The 18,563-nt window shown below is 39.9% G+C and overlaps 1 protein-coding gene across 2 annotated transcripts in view; it reads right to left on the bottom strand.

Annotated features, from left to right (window-relative positions):
- The window catches only part of RAB3B (RAB3B, member RAS oncogene family), a 58,751-nt gene extending 44,197 nt beyond the window's left edge, over nucleotides 1-14,554 (bottom strand). For both annotated transcript variants that reach the window (XM_063297937.1, XM_063297938.1), the window contains exons 1-2: nucleotides 14,303-14,554; nucleotides 3,431-3,658 (exon numbers count right to left, since the gene is read on the bottom strand). In XM_063297937.1, coding sequence (XP_063154007.1) covers nucleotides 3,431-3,658 — 228 coding nt within the window. In that variant the 5' untranslated portion in view covers nucleotides 14,303-14,554. The remainder of the gene's footprint in view (nucleotides 1-3,430; nucleotides 3,659-14,302) is intronic.
- Nucleotides 14,555-18,563: the final 4,009 nt, after the last annotated feature.

An 18,563-nucleotide genomic window follows, 5' to 3' on the forward strand; every position in this document is an offset into this window, starting at 1 on the left:
TCTGTAAAAGGTCACTAGGGGTTCCCTGGGGATCACAATTTATTTAAAAAATTATTCCAAATTTGTGCAACTTCACAATAAAGAGGTAAGCATCATTCTTTATTTTCAGTTTAAGGATACTGTTAGTGCATATATACAGGCCTACACATGAAGAAAATATCATAATTTTGTAACTTCTGGCCTATATTTGAGCCTGAATGTGCAGGGGTTCTCTGAGGCCTGAAAAATATTTCAAGGGTTCCTCCAGGGTCAAAAGGTTGAGAAAGGCTGCTATAATTAGACTGGTTATCCAGGTTAAGGGAGGGCATTTTCAGTAAAGTTCTTATACAGTAACCTTCTTCTTTAAGCATGCAGAGGCACCACCTTACCTCAAGGAGGTATTAACCATGGGGCCAGTTCCAACCTGGCCAATTTAATTAGCCAGGAAGAATCAGGATTGAGCAAATGAGTGGGACCCTCATCTTTCCACCCACCCTGCCTATATTCTTAGCAGCTAGAAGTTAAAAAGAATCCATATGAACCTAACAGTTGGTTGCCAAGGTTATTTCTTTATGATCTACTCACTGGAGTCCAAATCAAGATGAATCCAAATTACTTTGTCTACAGAGAAGATGAAAATGGCCTCCCACTCTTCTAGCTGCTCTCCCCTAACATCTTAATGGAGAAGTGGCTATGCTGTATGAAAAAGTATCATCAGTGTTCTGTGCAGATGCAATAGAGATAGAAAAGTATGCCCTCTTCACTGCACGCGCTGCTGCAAATTAGGATTTCAAACAGGTCTGAAAGAGAGCTTCACTTCATATTCAGTCCAATTTGTTACAAGAGTTCCTTCCTTTGTGTTTGAACCATCTACTTATCTACTTCATTGTTTTCAGCTTCCTGATAAGGTGCCAATTAAGCTCTGCTAGAATTTTAAAGAAAAGTGCTTAGCAGTAACAGTGTCAACCGCCCAGGGGATCTCCGTGTTCCACAAATCAACCAGAACAGGGCTTTGATAGTATTTCTAATGAAATTCCTGAAACACATTCCAAAAACCATCTGGATTCCTCTGGCACATGATTTGACCATTAAACTGCTATATACTAATCCTTATCCATGCAGAGGTTTACAGCAGCTGCCAGTCTTAAAACTACTCTTGGTGATCTGTGCATGGCAATGGAGTTACAGAAAGCTCCTCTACTTTCAGATCCCCAGCACACACTGAACAGAACAGTAAATCCAGAATGCGCTATGTTGCACAAGCAGGGCTAGATACCAATTGGGTCAGGTCCATAGCCATCATAGTGAACATGGCATCCTGAACTACCCTGACTGCGTGACTTGAGCTTTGACAATGAAATCCCTCCAGAGAAAGTCCAGGGCAATCCTGTATCACATCAGAAATCACGCTGTCTAACTCAGGAAGGAAGCACTCTTCCAGCCACCAAATGCAGCAGCAAAGACTAAAAATTAGTAGACTGTCAATGGAACTTCTGATAAGTGAGATTGAGTTGCTGTTCATCCCCCAACCTCCAGTCCGAAACAGCTGCACCACAGAATATCCCAGTGGACAAAGTTGAGAAAGGTTGACTCTCCCCTCTTCTTTCAGTTGGGTCTCGGTAATACATGCCACATCAGCAACTGATGATGGTAACTTTAGCCTACCAGATTTTCAATGATAGCATTGGGCATTTATGTTAACTCCCATATTTTTTGGGATGAGACTTTGAATGCTTGGGCTCAACACTTTAAATAGGTTGATTTCCATGGTTGTTTTAAAGATTTCGAGAGATTGCATCCTGAGTTTGATATTTGCTTGGCAGTATATACTGTCGAAATACGTACTAACTAAACTGTTTGGCCTCGATGGTCTAGCAGCTTCTGAGGTACCTTGAATTTTAGTTTCCTTGAGAAATGCAGTGCTTGAACAGAAAACAACAGTTCAATTCTACAAGAAATTGAGAAGTGAAATAAATGTTAATATTATATTATATCTGAATTGTGGAATGAAGAGTTGGAATATCCAGTTTTGGAGAATCAATGGGTCCAGGTGTTAAGAAATATGAAATACATTTCTTATTATTAAAAAATGAAAGTAATTCATCAGAAAATATTATTTCATGTTTATCGAACCTCTCAAAGAATGTTTAAAAAGTGATGGACACTGTATTTTTTACGTTGGTGATGTAAGAAATTTGAAAGTTCTTTATCTCATATGATTTGGTCTTGCCCAGCTGTTTTTGGTTTCAAATCACTATATATGTTAACACAAATCACAATTCATGTTAACAGAAATATTATAGCTAAAGATCCAAATATGATATCGAACGATGTTCCTAAAACATGGAATTAATTATCTCCTAGAGAACTTTGCCTCTATTGAGTCTGGTGCATGGCAAAAAGGATTATTTGACATAATTGGAAAGGAACTTACTCTCCTGATTTTAAGGAAAGGATCCAGGATATACAGTAAGTTTGTTATCTATTTTTAAAAAGCCTCTGTGTTCTAAAAATAAGAAAATGACACAATGATTTAATGATAAGTTTAAGGACTAAAATAACTTTTTATAGTTATTATATGGATTTTTCTGGTTAATTCGTATTTTTCTTTTTTGTCATGTTTACTCTATTTTAAACACTATAGTATATTAGAGGGTTTTTTCTTCACTGCATAATCACTATTATATTTTTTTTTCTCTGTTGGTTTTGTATTTCACCATTCGGAAAAAAAAAAAATTAAAACCCTTTCATCTAGTTTTACCAGTGACAGACTTGGCATTAAAAAGCAGGATCTTTAGTGTGAAGGGTGCACCAGCACAGTTAATGATAATTCCACTGAAAATGTTGACTGTGAAATATAGCTTAGATTTACAGGGCAATCTTAGGTAGAAGCAAAACTGGAATAAAGCCTGACGGATTTTATGCTTCCGAAGTTCTGCTGGGGCTTGTCCTCAGCATGCATGGGAAGACATGCACAGGTATAGTACAGCATTTTACCCATCTCTCATGTGCAGAAAACATACTGGTACAATGTAATGACATCATTCTCTAAATGCAATTTTCAAGCAAGCGAATAAAGCACATTACTTCCAGGTAAAGAATGTGGAAATACCAAATGAATCTGCTTACGGTAAAGCAGTAAAGAATATAGAATCCATACAACTCCTTCCAAATACCTAAAAGGAAAATTAACCAAGAAAATCTTAGGCACACATACTGCCCACTGTAGGATCCAGCCACTCAAGAAATGTTAAGTGCAATTCCTTGATATTTAAAGGTTCCCCATCCTCTACAGTAACAAGCAATTAACATTGCTTCAGCCTTCTGTTGAAATGAAATACAGGCAAGCAAATAAGCCTTATTAACCACAATCAAGGAATGATCTGGAAATTATATTGGTCCCTTTATATCTGTGCACAAAGTAAAAGATTTGAGAATCACTGGTACTCACCCAAATCTGCAGTTTTACTCTCTTGTCATTCCTGTAAACAGTCTTCACTTTGAAGTCAATTCCCACTGTACTGACAAAGGCAGGTGTGAAAGTGTCATCAGCATATCTGAAGAGGAAGGAAGTCTTGCCCACGCTACTATTGCCAATGATCAGGAGTTTGAACATATAATCAAAGTTCTGGTCCGAAACATCCTTGTGTCCAGATCTGGCATCTGTTACAGAAGCCATCTAAAGAAAACAACAGCATCATTTTTAAGGACTCTGATTTTAAGAACTAAGTAAGGTCTTTGTGATCCTCTTTGATATCCTATTCCCCACAGCTTTCAGGACTGCTTGATAGTACTGAGTATATATTCCAGCCTTGGAAAATTTGGTACTCTGCATGTCTGTGGAATTCATCTCCCAATAGTCCTAGTCCAGCACACCTGGATGGCACCAGTTTGGGGAAATAATCTGTTCAGGAATTCATGCCCCAGTCCAGGACTTTATATGTACAACAAGACTCATGAATCCATCAAGAGGAGGTACAGGCTTTTTCATACATACAGAACCTGATCCAGAAGATGGCTTGTAGAAGCAAGCACACACACACATACACAGACTCAAAGATGGTTAAGTAAGACAATATGGCATAGTGGCTAGGATCATGGACCTGATTTAAATTCATACTCAGCCATGGAAGCTTACTAGGTGATTTGGGACTAGTCAATGTCTCTTGTCTGAATTTATTCCCAAAGAGTTATTACTGTGGTAGAGGATGAAGTGATATGAATGCTGCCTTGAGCCAACAATAACTAAATAAAGTCAGCTATTTATTTCTGCTTAGACTTATTAAACAAATATGTATGTAGTTGATCCAATAGTGCAGGTTCTAGTCTCAAAGGAGAAGGTAAAAGACCCTCTAGAGTCAACCTTGACTCTTGCCATGACTGCACAGGCCTATGTTTTTTTCTTGGCAGCAATATAGACATGGTTTGTCATTTTTTTTCCTTGGGATACTGTAGATAGCTAGGGAGGTGGCCTTGAAGCAGATATTCAGAAACTGTTATGTAAACAAAAAGGACAGAAGCATTCCTTACGTCCTGGGAAAGCAGATAGTGTTAAGAAGAGACTCTTGAGGACTCTTCCTAACTCACTAGGGTGTAAGTGGAGGGGAAGCAAAGCACAATCAGGCTTGCAAGATTCTGTTACTCTGCTCTACTCAATAATGTAGAGTTCCAGTTTTCCTGTTGAGTAGGTTTCCTGATCTGGTCTACCTTGTAGGGCTGATAGATAGATAAAGGAGATCCCTTTAAATCAGCAGAACCTTAATTTAGACAGAGACCCCATTGATTTCAGCAAGTCTCTAAGAATGCCAGTATTTGGATCCAACCCACCTTCTGTGCAAAAACTGATGCCATGTATCTATAAAAAGATATCCAGATAAGCTATGAATGCCTTAGAAATGGAGCTTACTGTCTTCCATATATGCCATATTCACGCTGCCACTAGGATTATGAATAGCTAACACATTTCAAAGATGATTAATCCTGCCTGCTGTAGGTGCTTATATGAACTGAACAAACTGAGTTTCATTATTAAAATTATGTAATTGGCAAACATTTTACAAGGAAAAAGAAAAAAATAGCTTAGTCTTTGCCAAGACTAGATAGGGCCACCTGGCTTCCAGATTGTGTTAATTACTGTATTGTTTACTGAATGGTAATGAAAGTGATAGATGCCTACTTGTGTGTCAATCCAAAGTGTGACAGATACGCCTCTATGTGAATCTGCCAGTGACCCTGTTGTCATATTAGTGTTTTTATATTTTGATACTCTTTTCCCTAAAACAGAAAGATATGAAATGGCTTCTCATTCATACAAGAAAAAATTATAACCTGCAAAATTTGGTAGTGGAAATCTCAGGTAGCATAAAACTGATTTATACCAGACCCATTTGAGAATCTTTGTTACGACTGAAGGAAACAGTTCCCCTGTAAAGTGGTGTTTTCTATTATCTAGTTAATTTAATCCTGGCATTTTTTGCCCTTAATTTCTCCTTGTACATTTTCCCACTGAGAAATTCAGTAGATCTGACAAGAGTGGCTTTATTATGTCACTTGTTGAGATGGGCAGCTTTACAAATCGATTAAATAAATATAAAGAAAATAAATGTCAGTTGCACTGCAAAAGCATCCTGCAAGGTGTATAATGTGAACATTTTTTTCCTTTAGGAAAAAGCCCCAATTTTCTTAGCAATGTCATGATAAAAGCAAAAAATAGTGACAGGGAATCTCTTAGGAATTTATCCATCTTGAATTTTTCATGGAAAGGCGGGACAGGGTTGTTGTTGTGGGGAAAATAGGAGGAGGAAGGAGTATTAGGTATGTTCGCTGCCTTGAGTTATTTATAAAAATAATAAAGGTAGGATAGAAAATAAATAAAAATAAAATATAAATATTCTATATAAGTAAATACCAGTATAATAAAGCTGTATTGTGCAGTGAGTCCTTATTCAGAACATTTTGGCAAACATGCTAAAAGGACCGGAAAAAAGTCATACAATGGTTACACATTACTGCAAATTATTTATGACAAGGATATAACTAGAAGATCTGCTTTTTTATATAACATTGTTTTCTGGCTGGAAACAATTACCTCAAATGACAGCTGGTCAAATACATAGAATGTATTGTGCTTGGAACTATGCATAATAGCATGCATGGAATTAAGTGTATTCATTTTGTTTTGTTGTATCTCATTCTAGCAATGTACATAGCTTCCCATCTCACAATACAGTGTCTCTAGGTGGTGAGCGAGGATTAAAACTGAAACAAAGACACAATATAAATAATAACCAGAAACAACAAAAGAAACAATAACATATGTGTGAGATCTAAGAACATTCCACCTAATCCTAGGATTGGAATCAAACAGATCAACCCATAGAGTTTACTTAACCTCCCAGCCCAAAAGCCTGCTCTGTAATGCTTTGCCAAAGGCTAACAGGGTCAGGCCCATCTGGATTTTCAGGTAGATGCAGTTCTACAGGGCAAGTGCTGCAGCAGAGAAGAAATGACTCCTATGTCCCACCAGATGACGCTCCATATTAAAAGGGACCTGGAGTATGCCCACTCTGCTGGCCCTGGTGGAGCATGCAGACGTTCAGAGACAGGTGAGGCACATTTCACAGACGTGCAAGTGAAAAGAACCCCTTCTTGGTGCTTGCTCCAAGACTGTGGCACTCCCTGCTAATGAAGGTCAGGTTTCCTTCCTTCGTGTTGTCCTGCTCCTATTGGGCAAAAAATGTTTTATTCGCTGGCTGATCTCAGTTTAACTAGGGGGTGCTATACAATTGCCTACAGTTCTGTAGCTCTGGAGCTATATTTTATTCTTAGTCCCCATGGGCACCATTTTTGGCAGAGAAGCAGAAGGTCTAAAGGGCCTACAAGCTTGGCAATCACAAATGCTGCAGCAGTCCTTCAGATCATTCTTTGGGCAATTCCACAAGGCCATTTAAGCTGCTTCTCCTGTGTGCTGCTCCTGAAGCCAATTTTAATAATTTCATTCTGGATTGCAGTTGGGGGCCAGGTTTGGGGCTCAGTCTGGTTTTCAGCCACTATAGGCCCTGATTGGTCACACCCTGCCTTTTGCTGTCTCATCTGTTGTGTGTAGCAAAGGCAAACCTTGATCGCTGGCCTCTGTGAGGTCCTATCTCCCTGGGCTTGCCTGTCCTTTTTAGCTATTGTTCCCTCCTCACCAGTTCTTGGCTTTTTTTCCCCTTTGCTTTCCTAAATGCTTGCACACATGGCTGCCTTCATTCATAGCCCCTTCCCAGGTTCTCCCTTTCGACAGCAAGGCAAACTTTCTTTCTTTCTTATTCCAACCCCCCACTTTATTGTACCATCATTGCTCTGACACTACAGAAACCAAAACAAAAGTTGTTCCTTTATTCCTACTTTTGCTGTAGGCCCACTGAAAGTTTGTGGAAAGGAAGAATTGATAGGTTCAGTTGTGCAGAAGCGAAGGAGCATTCCTGGAAACTTTTAGCTTTGTTCCAATGTGCCTATGTGGCATCTTAAAGATTTAGAAAAAGCAGGGGGTGGAGTGAAGCTCTGCAGTACTGTGGAAGAGTTGGGAAAGCAAGGGGAGCATGCTTAGCCTGGTAGCAACCAAAAACATCTCACTGGGAGACGTCAGGGTTGATTGGAGCAATGAGCTTCTAGAGGGGAGAAGAAAATGGAGGGTGAGGAAAAATTACTGACTTAATGGGCCATTGTTGGATCAATCACAAGATAATTTTTTTAATGGCTACTGTTGACCAGTAGAGGACACAGGAGCTGCTGGAGGGGAGGGGATGTGCCAGGCCTTGTAGCCAGTTGGATCTGGGGTTATCTCTAGATCAGAAAAAAGTGCTGCAAGTCATCTACTTGGAAGGTCTTAAGAAGGCTTAAGATGGAAAACATGGGCAATGCGTGCATCTGTGATTGGCTAGAAGTGGGTGGAGGATGATGTCATCTGTTCCTGCACTCAAGAAGCAATGGGTGGCCCGTACTGGCAGTGGGGCAAGCAGAAAGTGCGGATCTGCCCTTCGTTTCCCCTATTCAGATTCAGCACACAAAATAACCTCCTAATTACCAGCTTGTAAGAGCTGTTTCATTAGATATACATTTCAGCTTTAAACAAGTTATCAGAGAAATAAACTACTGATCAGACTATTTGTGGTACAACTATGAGTCATAAAAAGCATTATACATTTGACATCCAGTATTCCTGTACTAGAGGGCAGCTAATATAAACAAATTACGCTGAGGTACCATCTCCAATGTGACAACACATTTCTCTTGCTTTAAGCAAATAAAGTACTTTGGTCTTCACATCTGCCTAATTGCGTAGAAGCCAGAAAAGCAATAGTAGAGAGGTCAGAGCCAAAGCAGAGCTGAGAATGAAATGAAGCCCATAAATCCTAATTTGGTTTGGGCTAAATGTATTTATTGAGGCAATGCTTGCACCTACAAGATGATGGTGAACACAGCCACCTCAAAGGTGTGTGGGTGAGCAGCGAGCCTTGTGGATTCTCTCCTACAGAGCTCAGGACTAGACGGAAGGTACTGTATTTACTTGATAGTCTCCATAAAAACTAATTGGCCCATTTTGAAAAAGCTGACCCTAGAATGGCGTAGCGTTGAGAAGCATCAGTATATAATTTTCATTTCCCATCCTTTGATCATAATGGTAATGCATCATCTTAGGAGTCTGAGTTTTGGGAGATTTTAGCACTTACTAGGATTTCTGTAGAAGATACTGTTGGTAAGATAGGAAATATTTCATCAGGCTGTGGCAGGAGGAGATTAGATAGGAACCAGGGTTATTCTATTATCTCTGCTGAAAACCCAGCTGTTCCCAGATTCTTCTTCCTAAAGTTTAGGTTGCAATCAGCTGGTTTCTTATCTTTTCCCCATCCCTTGCCATCACTTTCTTTTTCTTTTGTTTCATGTCTTCAGACTACATAACTATCTTGCAATCATGACTGTACATATATTAATCTGGGAGCCCTTTCTGTCTGAGGAGCAAGATAAATAAATAAGTGCTGGAAATCAGAATTACCTGTGTAGACCGTGAGTTCTAGTCCCACCTTAGGCAGAAAAGCCAGCTAGGTGACCTTGGGCCAGTCACTCTCTCTCGGCCCAACTCACCTCATAGGGTTGTTGTTGTGGGAAAAGTAGGAGGAAGGAAGATTACTAGGTATGTTCACCGCCTTGAGTTACTTATAAAAATAATAAAGGTGGGATAAAAAAACTTATACATACTCATACTCATACACATACACACTTCAGATATTCCAATATCTTTCGCCTCACTGTTTCTTAGGTGAAAGAATCCACTAATCCAGGTTAGCACTGCATTTTAGCTAGCCTGGATGCTAATCAACAAAAATACCATTCCCCATCTTTAACACAGGATCAAGTAACCCATTTGGAGGATGCCTTCTGTAGGTAGTTGCTTAACAAATATTTTGAAATAATTTCACCTAGAGATGCATGGGTAGATACTAAAATAAAAAGTAATACTTCTTAATAGTATGTGTGCAGAAGCCATAAACACTTTTGCTCATTGAACAGATTCTTGAAATATTCTCATCTTTGTAGGAGCCCCTTCCAGGAATTTCTTACACAGCAAAAATGTCTGCATCACATTCGTACATATGGAAGTGGTTTCCTACATGGTGACCCACATGCTTCTTTATAACCAAGCTTAGAGACATCAATTATAGCCTTGTTACAATCGCCAGACAAACCTGATTAGCAAATTGGATTACCCACCATTTATGGTAATCCAATTTAACTCTTTATTATGAATTACTGTACTCTAGTCTTACAGTTCTTGAAGACAAGTGACCAAAGTCAGTCAATAAAAATCCCATGCCAGGGATAGGCAACATGGTGCCCAGGGGTACCAATATACCTGCAGATACTTTGTCTTGGCACATTTCCTTGCTGTATCTCACTTCAAATTCTTTTAATTCAATAATTATGCTAAATGGAAAGCTAGTATGCTACAAGCAAAGTGCTCTAGCATATTCTTTATTAGCAAGAATGCCTTTGGATTCCTTGTGGGCATCCTTGTTTGTTCTGTTTTTATTTTTGTTTTAGAAAAAGGACCATTATGCATGTTAGCAGCCCAGGACTTCATTTACAGGTGTCTCCTGCCCCCGATAACAAAGGTAAACTGCAGTAGTAAAGAACATCCCCAGGGAATTAGGAGGTATGATGGGAAGAATCCTCACAGTTCTTTTTGATAAAGGAATGTTCTGTAGCTAACTACTTGCACTATAGAAGACATTTTATGAAAACCTATTTAAGATAAGTACCTTCTCTTTTAGCGATATCCATAATTTGTTCCTGCTAAGTTTTTCTAACACAGTATCTGATAGAATCTCTGATCTTTAGGTTTTTGTGTTTGGGAAAATGAGACAACTCTAAGGTCTTCATTTATATAATGTGCGACCAGGAATAATTGGAACTTAATTGGTATATTGTGATTGAAATCAGTTTTAAGGGTACAAAAATCACACATCAGATGTATAATTTCAGATACAATCAGATTCTATTTCTGAATGCTTCCTATTGAAGACAGGCGGTTTCCCCTAACTTTCTGGTTTCCCTAACTTCAATTCTAACAACCATGTGTGGAAGAACATTCCAGCATCAGATCCAGGAATAGGCAACCTGATGCCCTCCAGATGTTTTAGACATCAATCCCCACTAGCCCAAGTGAGAGTGACCTACAGGAAGAAATTTTAGGAATTGTCATGTCATCTAAAACATTTGGGCAACACCAGGCTCTATACTCCTGATCCACCTACAGTAAAATCTTTAAGAGACTAACATGGCTCTAGTCTTCCTCAACCTCATGCCCTCCAGGAGGATTCCAGGTTTCATAATTTTGAGCCAGTATGGTCAACAGTTGTTTTAGTAGCTATGGAAGAAATCTTACAGTGGGCATTGGCAATAAGAAGTTAGAAACCTGTATTTGCCTTTTCAGATTCTTCCCATTTATCTACTGCATTTTCCATGCTTGTCCAGTCATCCTCCTCTTCCATTATATGCACTATGCACTGAGACACTGGCAAAGAGTTTTTTTTAATATGCTTCTCTCTCCCAATGTGAAAGCAACAGAGATTCAACACCCAGAAAGAATCTCTCTCTTGCACAGATGTACTGCCAAGCTATATCTGCCAACAAGTCACAAATGGGAGTAGCAAGCAACAGAGAAGTATAAGAGAAGAATTCTGCCAGGGTTCCTGTTGCATACTGCATTCACATGTCATAAGCCATTATTTCTTTAACCATGTTTTACTGAACAAATCACAACTTAACCATGGCTTTTTGTCTATTGGTTAAATTCCCATACTATTCTGTACTGTAAATCAAATAAACCATATGATACTTTAGCACAAATTGACTGAGTTTGTACAACATGACAAGCCAAAACCAATTAAACCATATTATAGCACAGTGCAATGTGTGAATCCACTCAATACATGTAATAATGTTGAAAGCAGTAAGTTTCAGATATGAGTTTTGATTTTAGAGCATAATGGCTTAGATCCAGATCTGCTGTTGAATTTATGGAAGTGACTCAGCTTTGCTGGTTGCTTTGCTAGACAAAGGCAGCGGATCTAGTTTTTGTCTATTTCCTTTCCCTTCTGCCTTGCTGCAAACTATCTCTTTGCTGCAGAAGTTCCCCCAATTGCACAGAGCAGATTTTTAGGCAGCAGAGCAGGCTGAAGGGGAACACAAGGAAGATCTCCTTCCCCCTTCAGCTGGGTTGGGAGGGGAACATCCAATTAATGGTGTTCTTCTCCACAACATTCTACTGTAGATCCAACCCAGTACTTCCAAAGAATGCTGCTAACATATACAATACTCCAGTTATAAACTATTATGAATATATCTAGAATGTGTTTATATACTGGAACAACCATATAGGATATATGTGATATTGATATCATCAACCATCTTATTCTTCTGAGTAACTTAGCCAGGAAATGCTTGAGAAACTTAGTGCTATGGCAAGAAGAGTCTGTTGTACTGCACGAACATTGACCTTTGGGTCTTATTTTGCCTCTGTTCCTTTTCATCCACATAAACTAGGTTGGAAGAGCCCATGCAGAGGCTTCCGCTGAAATGTCATCAACGTGTCTATACAAAAAGTGTCATTTATCTCTCTCTCTCTGTCTCTCCACCTAGTCCGAGGGAGGAAGTGGAAAATTAGATCAGGCATGTATATGTAATTGTGGAATGAGTGAAAGTCAACAAGCTGAGGCTTAATCCAGATAAACAGAATTACTGTGAATATAGAAATCCACTACTCTGGATGGAAATGTGGGATTTCTGCCAGACAGGGTAATATTCTCCTGGACTCAGTACTATTCATAAGATGCATATCATGTTGGTTACCAGGAATACCTTTTAATAGCCCTGGTTGGCCGGCTAGGTCTTTGCCTAGTAAAAAAAAAAGAGATACTCTATTGCTACAATCATTAACCCTAATCTGATGATACTCATGCTAATCTACTGTACTACATTCTTCATATTCTTCTTCATGTGAGATGCTGGAAGGCTTCCGTTCTCTACTGGTTCGCTTTTTTCTCATAAGCAACCTTGTCTCAGGGAATTTCAAATTCTGCTACAGTCACAGACATATTGAATTGTATATAGAGCCTTGTATTAATATTCATACATTACTATATATTCATTCTGAAACCCTTTTGTTTCAGAATTCTACAAAGCAGTCCTCCCTGCTTCAGAAAGTCTACTGTCATTTCACTTTTAATATGGCAAACCTCCTATGCATTATTTCAAGATGCTAACTCATACTTTACTCCTGAGATCAATTTTCATTAATGCTGTTTAGCACATCCATAGTACTTCTTGCTTTTTCACTGAACTTCACATATTTACACAAAGCTTTATGATGTACAATATAATTTATGAATGGAATTAAGGTTCTGCACAGTGTATATAATGTATTTTGAAAAACAAATCAGGCCCCATTCAAAACAAGGAGAAGTGATTATTAGGAATCATAACAATCAGTTATTTCAAATGAAGTGCTGCACGTTTCCTTTTTTGAAATGAAATCCAGGGGTGATTAACTCATTCATTTTAAGAAATCAAGACCCAACAAAGATCTGAATGATAATATTACAAATACTGATGATACTGTATCAACCAAAATGGCCTATTTAAAAATTAAAATAGTCTTCTTCAACTTGGTGCTTTCCAATCTTCTTAATTATCCTTTTTCAATGGCCACAATCTAGGTTAATCAGTAAGTTTGGAGGGCATCAAATTATAAAAGACTGATTCTAAGATGGTAATGAAATTGGCAAAACACAGTCCCTTCACACAATTGGTACCCTCCAGAGAAGTTGGACAACAGCCAACAGAGAAATGGAGTCAGATCAGCCACCTTTTGTTGTAGCTGCTGTTGATAGTTAGTTTGTACTTGATCTATTTTCCAAAGTAGAAAAATGAAGCACTAAGATACTATAATCCACTGGATACTGTTTAAAATGTACTAACTTCTTAATAGTAATCTGTTGGATACACTTCACTCTACTAACTCTACTTTTTTTTAAAAAAAAGTTCCATTCAGTCTTGTCCAATTCTTGGAGACTGCCTGGGCAAGCCCCTGCAGTTTTCTTGGCAATGTTTTCTGGAAGTGGTTTGCCACTGCATCCTTCCTAGGGCTGTGAGAGAGGGACTGGCCCAAGGTCACTCAGCTGGCTTCTTGTCTCCCGGTTTCTAGCCAGGTGCCTTAACCACTACACCAAAGTGGCTCTCTTAAGCCTATTTAGCAGGCTACTAAGTAGGGGGGGAGTTTCAAGACTCCTGTTAACTTTGACATCACCACCTTCAGGAAGCCCATTATTTGATCTCGCTAAAGAATGAGCCTAGAATACAAGCCAGATTCCGGAAATCAAATATTTAAACGAGAACGATCCGTGTCCCCTTGCCATTTCAGAAAGAGGAAGCAAGTAGCTTTGAGGCACTCTACATGTTCTCAGAGGCACTCTGAGCCAGCTCTTTTCAGGGTTCAGCACTGAGCACAGCTCCCTGGGCTAATTCGAGAGCACTTCCACTTAGCCACGAGAGATAACGGATCTTGAGAAAGGCTGGCCCGTCCCCTATCTCCTATCATCGCTAGGCGAGTTCTCTGCTGCTACCTCTTCAGCTATTTCCACGCTGTGCATTCACACTGTGACACGCGTACAATTCCAGGGATTGCCGGCCGATCGCGGTGGAAAGAACGGCGCAGACATCCTCCCTACCTCGTCCGGGAATGGAGAAAGTTTGGTGGGAGCGGACCGCGGCGCGCTCTTACCTCGGGCGCAGGTGAGGGAACCGCTCCTCGCCCGAAGCGAAGAAGGACCGAGATCAGCAAGGCGCGGCGGCAGCGCTGGTTGGAAGTTCCGCCGAGCCGAGCCGAATAGACGTCTGGGCAGAGGAGAGCGTGTGTCCAGCTTAGCAACACAATCAGCAGCTCCTCCGCGCCCGTGAAGGAGACGGCCGTCAGGGCGGAGCTACTGCAGGCCGCCCCCGCTCGCCTCCTCAGCGGGAGAAATAAACAGGGCCTTTCTGGCGACCAAACGGGAACCTTTACCTTTACTTTTTCTGGGGCCGGCGCACTCATCAAGTTGTCCTTTTCTCACAGGGATTGTGGTCCCATCACATAACGAACCCCAGGCTATTTCATCTGAGCCTGTGGTGCGAACCCAGCCCGTGCGGTTCCTTTCTGATTTAAGGTGTCCCGCGGAGTCTGAAAAGCAGGCTGAGTAATCTATGAGTCAACCGGGGAAGAGTTCCGCTTAGATGTAACCCTCGCGTCCGTGGCCTGCGATTTAGCTGTCGAGCTCTGGTCTCCTTTTAGCACAGCTCCAGTATGAAGGAAACAAACAGGTGACATTGTCAAACCGCAATTAATACAAATATGTTCCACACCCCCTCATGTCTTAGCATGAAACACAGGCCTCAGTCTTTCCCCTCACCATCAACTGTCATTGGCTTTCCATCCACACATCTGATAACCATGCAAATAAGGGTGCACTACCTACCCCTACTACTGGATGGGCTATGTTCTGTTTTTAGTTTTACACATGTCTCATGAGAACACAATTACGGGCTCCTGTCAGCAATACGGACTACACTTGAATGTGAACATGATTCTCACAAATGGACCAATAAACAATGTCACAATAAATGGAGAAGAAATTGAAGTCGTCAACGATTGCATTCTACTCGGATCAACAATCAGTGCCAAGGGAAGGAGTAATCAAGAAATCAAACGACATATCACGTTGGGAAAATCTGCCATCAAAGACCTATCTAAGGTTTTCAGAAGTAAAGATGTCAGTTTAAAAACAAAGGTGCATCTGACTCATGCCATGGTCTTCTCGATTGCCACATATGCCTGAGAGAGTTGGATATTAAAAAAGATAGAAGAACTGATGCATTCAAATTGTGGTGTTGGTGAAGATTATTGAAAATACCATGGACTGCCAGAAGAACAAACAAATCAGTTTTAGAAGAAATACAACCAGAAGGTTCCCTAGAGGTGAAGATAACTAGGCTTAGACTCTCATACTTTGGGCACATCATCAGGAAATACTGATCACTTGAAAAGGACATCGTGTTCGGTAAAGTCAAGGGCCAGCGGAAAAGAGGAAGACCTTCAATGCGATGGATTGATACCATTACAGCAACAATGGACGCAAACATTGGAACAGTCAGGCATATGGCGCAAGACCGAACAGCATTTCATTCTGTTATACATAGGGTTGCTGTGAGTCATAAATGACTCGATGGCAACAACAGCAGCATACGTTTTCCAGTTTCCCAATTATTTCACACGGATTTAACTTTCTTGCTTTAGGTAACCCTATAGCTTTTACATAGTGAAAAAAGTCAGTTGTTTTGAGCAGCTGCAAAGGTGTATAGTTACTGTATTCCCATCAGCCTCCTGAGATGTAAACCTCAAGATAAAGGCTTCTAAAACTTCTTGAACTCAGCATGTGCTCAGAAGCCTCGTGTCCCTTAATCCTCAATTCTGTTTACCTACTTGAACCTCTGGGTCTGGATGGTACTACAGTGAAAAACCAAAGTAGTTGAAACAAACTAGGGAAGTGTCCATGCTGTACTGAATAAATGAACTTCTTTGAAACATTTACAGGGATGTGAGACAGAAAATAGATTTGCTCTTTAAAATGTTTAGAGTAACTGCAATGTTCAACATGATTGCGCCATCTGGTGGCAAGTGAAGAGTTTTCTAGTGAATGGATTTGGACCAGAACTGTTTCAAAACCTATTTCCATTCTTGTAAGCTTCCTGGTTCTAATATCAGTTTTAGAAAGTGCTTGCATGGCATGCTTAACCTGGGTTAACTTAATCATGGTTTGTTACATTAAATCAATTTTCTGGGTTCATATGGCACAATAAAATGTGGCTGGCTGGTTTGTGGTTCAGTATGCCATACTTCTCTTTTCAGGCCTACCACTGAGGCTGGGTAACCAGGATGTTTTTCAGTGCTGGCCTACATGTGAGAATTTCCTTCCCCAAAGCTCCACTAGCCCCTTCTCCTTCAGTTTTTAAGCAGACCCCCCAAGGACTCTCTTTTATATTGATTAGTCCATCAAGGTAGAGATAAGCTACACATCCGGCCTCAGGCATGACTGATTTACTATATTTTAAGCCAGCTGTGTTTTTTTTATTATTATAGCCTGCCTTGAGTAAGCCTGTTCTGGAAATATTAAATTTGCTACACATACTAAAACCAAGAGTTCAAGATTCCATTCACTTATGTAAGTTTATATTCTTGCAGTCATACCATTCCTGATCTGAATACACACTTGACACTAATGTGGTTTGTTTAGTTTTGGTTAGTGGCTTTTTTCCCTGTTTAAGTCAGGATTGATTCCTGGGAACTGCCTGAACTGGTCCCTTGTTGCCAAGTTTTCTTGGCAACATTTTTGGAAGTGCTTTGCCATTGCCTTCACCCTAGGGCTGAGAGAGTGGCTGACCTAAAGTCACCCAGCTGGTTTCATGCCTAAGGCAGGACTGGAACTCAGTCTTCTGGTTTCTAGCTTGATGCTCTAAACCATTACATCAAATTGACTCTCTGGTTAGTGTATTACATGAACCTAATTGACAGAACTGCTACTTAAAAGAAAAATATGCCATGACATCAGCTCAAAGCAGAAGTTTCATACCCTTCAGAAAAGTAGCTGAGCAAAATTTAAGCTTGAGAAAGCTCTGAAATACATGCAATTTCTCAGCAAAATCACATTTGACAAAAAATTCATCTTATTCCCCAATATATAGAAGCATGCCAAGCTACAGAATACTTCGTGTGAAAAAGTGAACCAACCAATTGGACGCAGGAGAAATTTTATTAAATGCATCTGATTCAGATGTTAGTTAAGTGCTGAGTGGAAAAAAAACCCTGTGCATTCACAGTGCATACAAAATGAATTCTATTTTCAAATTTGGTAGAGAGCACACACAAAGCAATGTCAATGACCTTTTAAATTATTTTAAAATGGCACTCAGGCTAATTTGAGAGGAGCTCTAGATATCAAAAATAACTATTGCAAAATGTTAATTTTGAACCCTAACTTTGAGTGAAGAAAATGCACAGGTAAATTAACGGGATGTTCCCTGGTAAGACTGCTCACTTACCTTGCCTCATTCACATTTTATGTGAGATCTAAATAGCATGGTCTGTGTGTCCCTAAGTGTTAACACCAAACTGATGACACATAATCGAAATATTCTCCCACCCTAACTTCTACAGTCCTTGTTACTTACCACAAGAAACCCATCAAGCAGGAAGTCAGAGTAGCTGGAGAAAGCTGAGTGGTGGCACTAGATTCTAGCTAGCACACAGTATATTTCTCTCTTGTACTCAAGTGACTAAGTGCCCTTGGAAAAGACCAATTCCCCAGGTGAGTAAAGTAAGGTATGAATGCCCCTACTGATTTAGAAGCATTAGAAACAATTTTCTTTCATGATGAAGTGGCAGTCAAGACTTCAGAGCTGCCTAAGTGGAAGAAGAAATGTCCCACCGTATATTTCCACTATTAGCCAGGTTATTGGAACGCAGTAAAATTCCACATACCTTTTTCACTGCAGTAAAATATCCTAAGAAACCAACTAATTGTATACAACCTTTTCAATACCATTCTACTCTCACTAGCAGTATGGTTACCTTTATGACAAGAACTAAAGTTTTAAACCTGTTTTCTGTATTTCACTGAAGAAAAGTCCTTTAATGTTGAGAATATTGCATTAGCATCTTCACTATTGAAGAGAAAGCTATTTTTAAAACTACAGATTTTTTTCTCTTTTAATCCGTTCAGTTGTGTCTGATTCTTGGAGACTGCCTGGACAAATCTCTGCAGTTTTCTTGGCAAGGTTTTTTTTGAAGTGGTTTGCCATTGCTTGCTTCCTAGGGCTGAGAGAGTGACTGGCCCAAGGTCACCCTGCTGGCTTCATGCCCAAGGCAGGACTAGAACTCATGGTCTTCTGGTTTCTAGCCCAGTGCCTTAACCACTACACCAAACTGCTCTCTTAAAACTAGAGTGATATCT

Source organism: Candoia aspera, chromosome 3, assembly GCF_035149785.1.
Source record: "Candoia aspera isolate rCanAsp1 chromosome 3, rCanAsp1.hap2, whole genome shotgun sequence".
NCBI lineage: Eukaryota > Metazoa > Chordata > Lepidosauria > Squamata > Boidae > Candoia > Candoia aspera.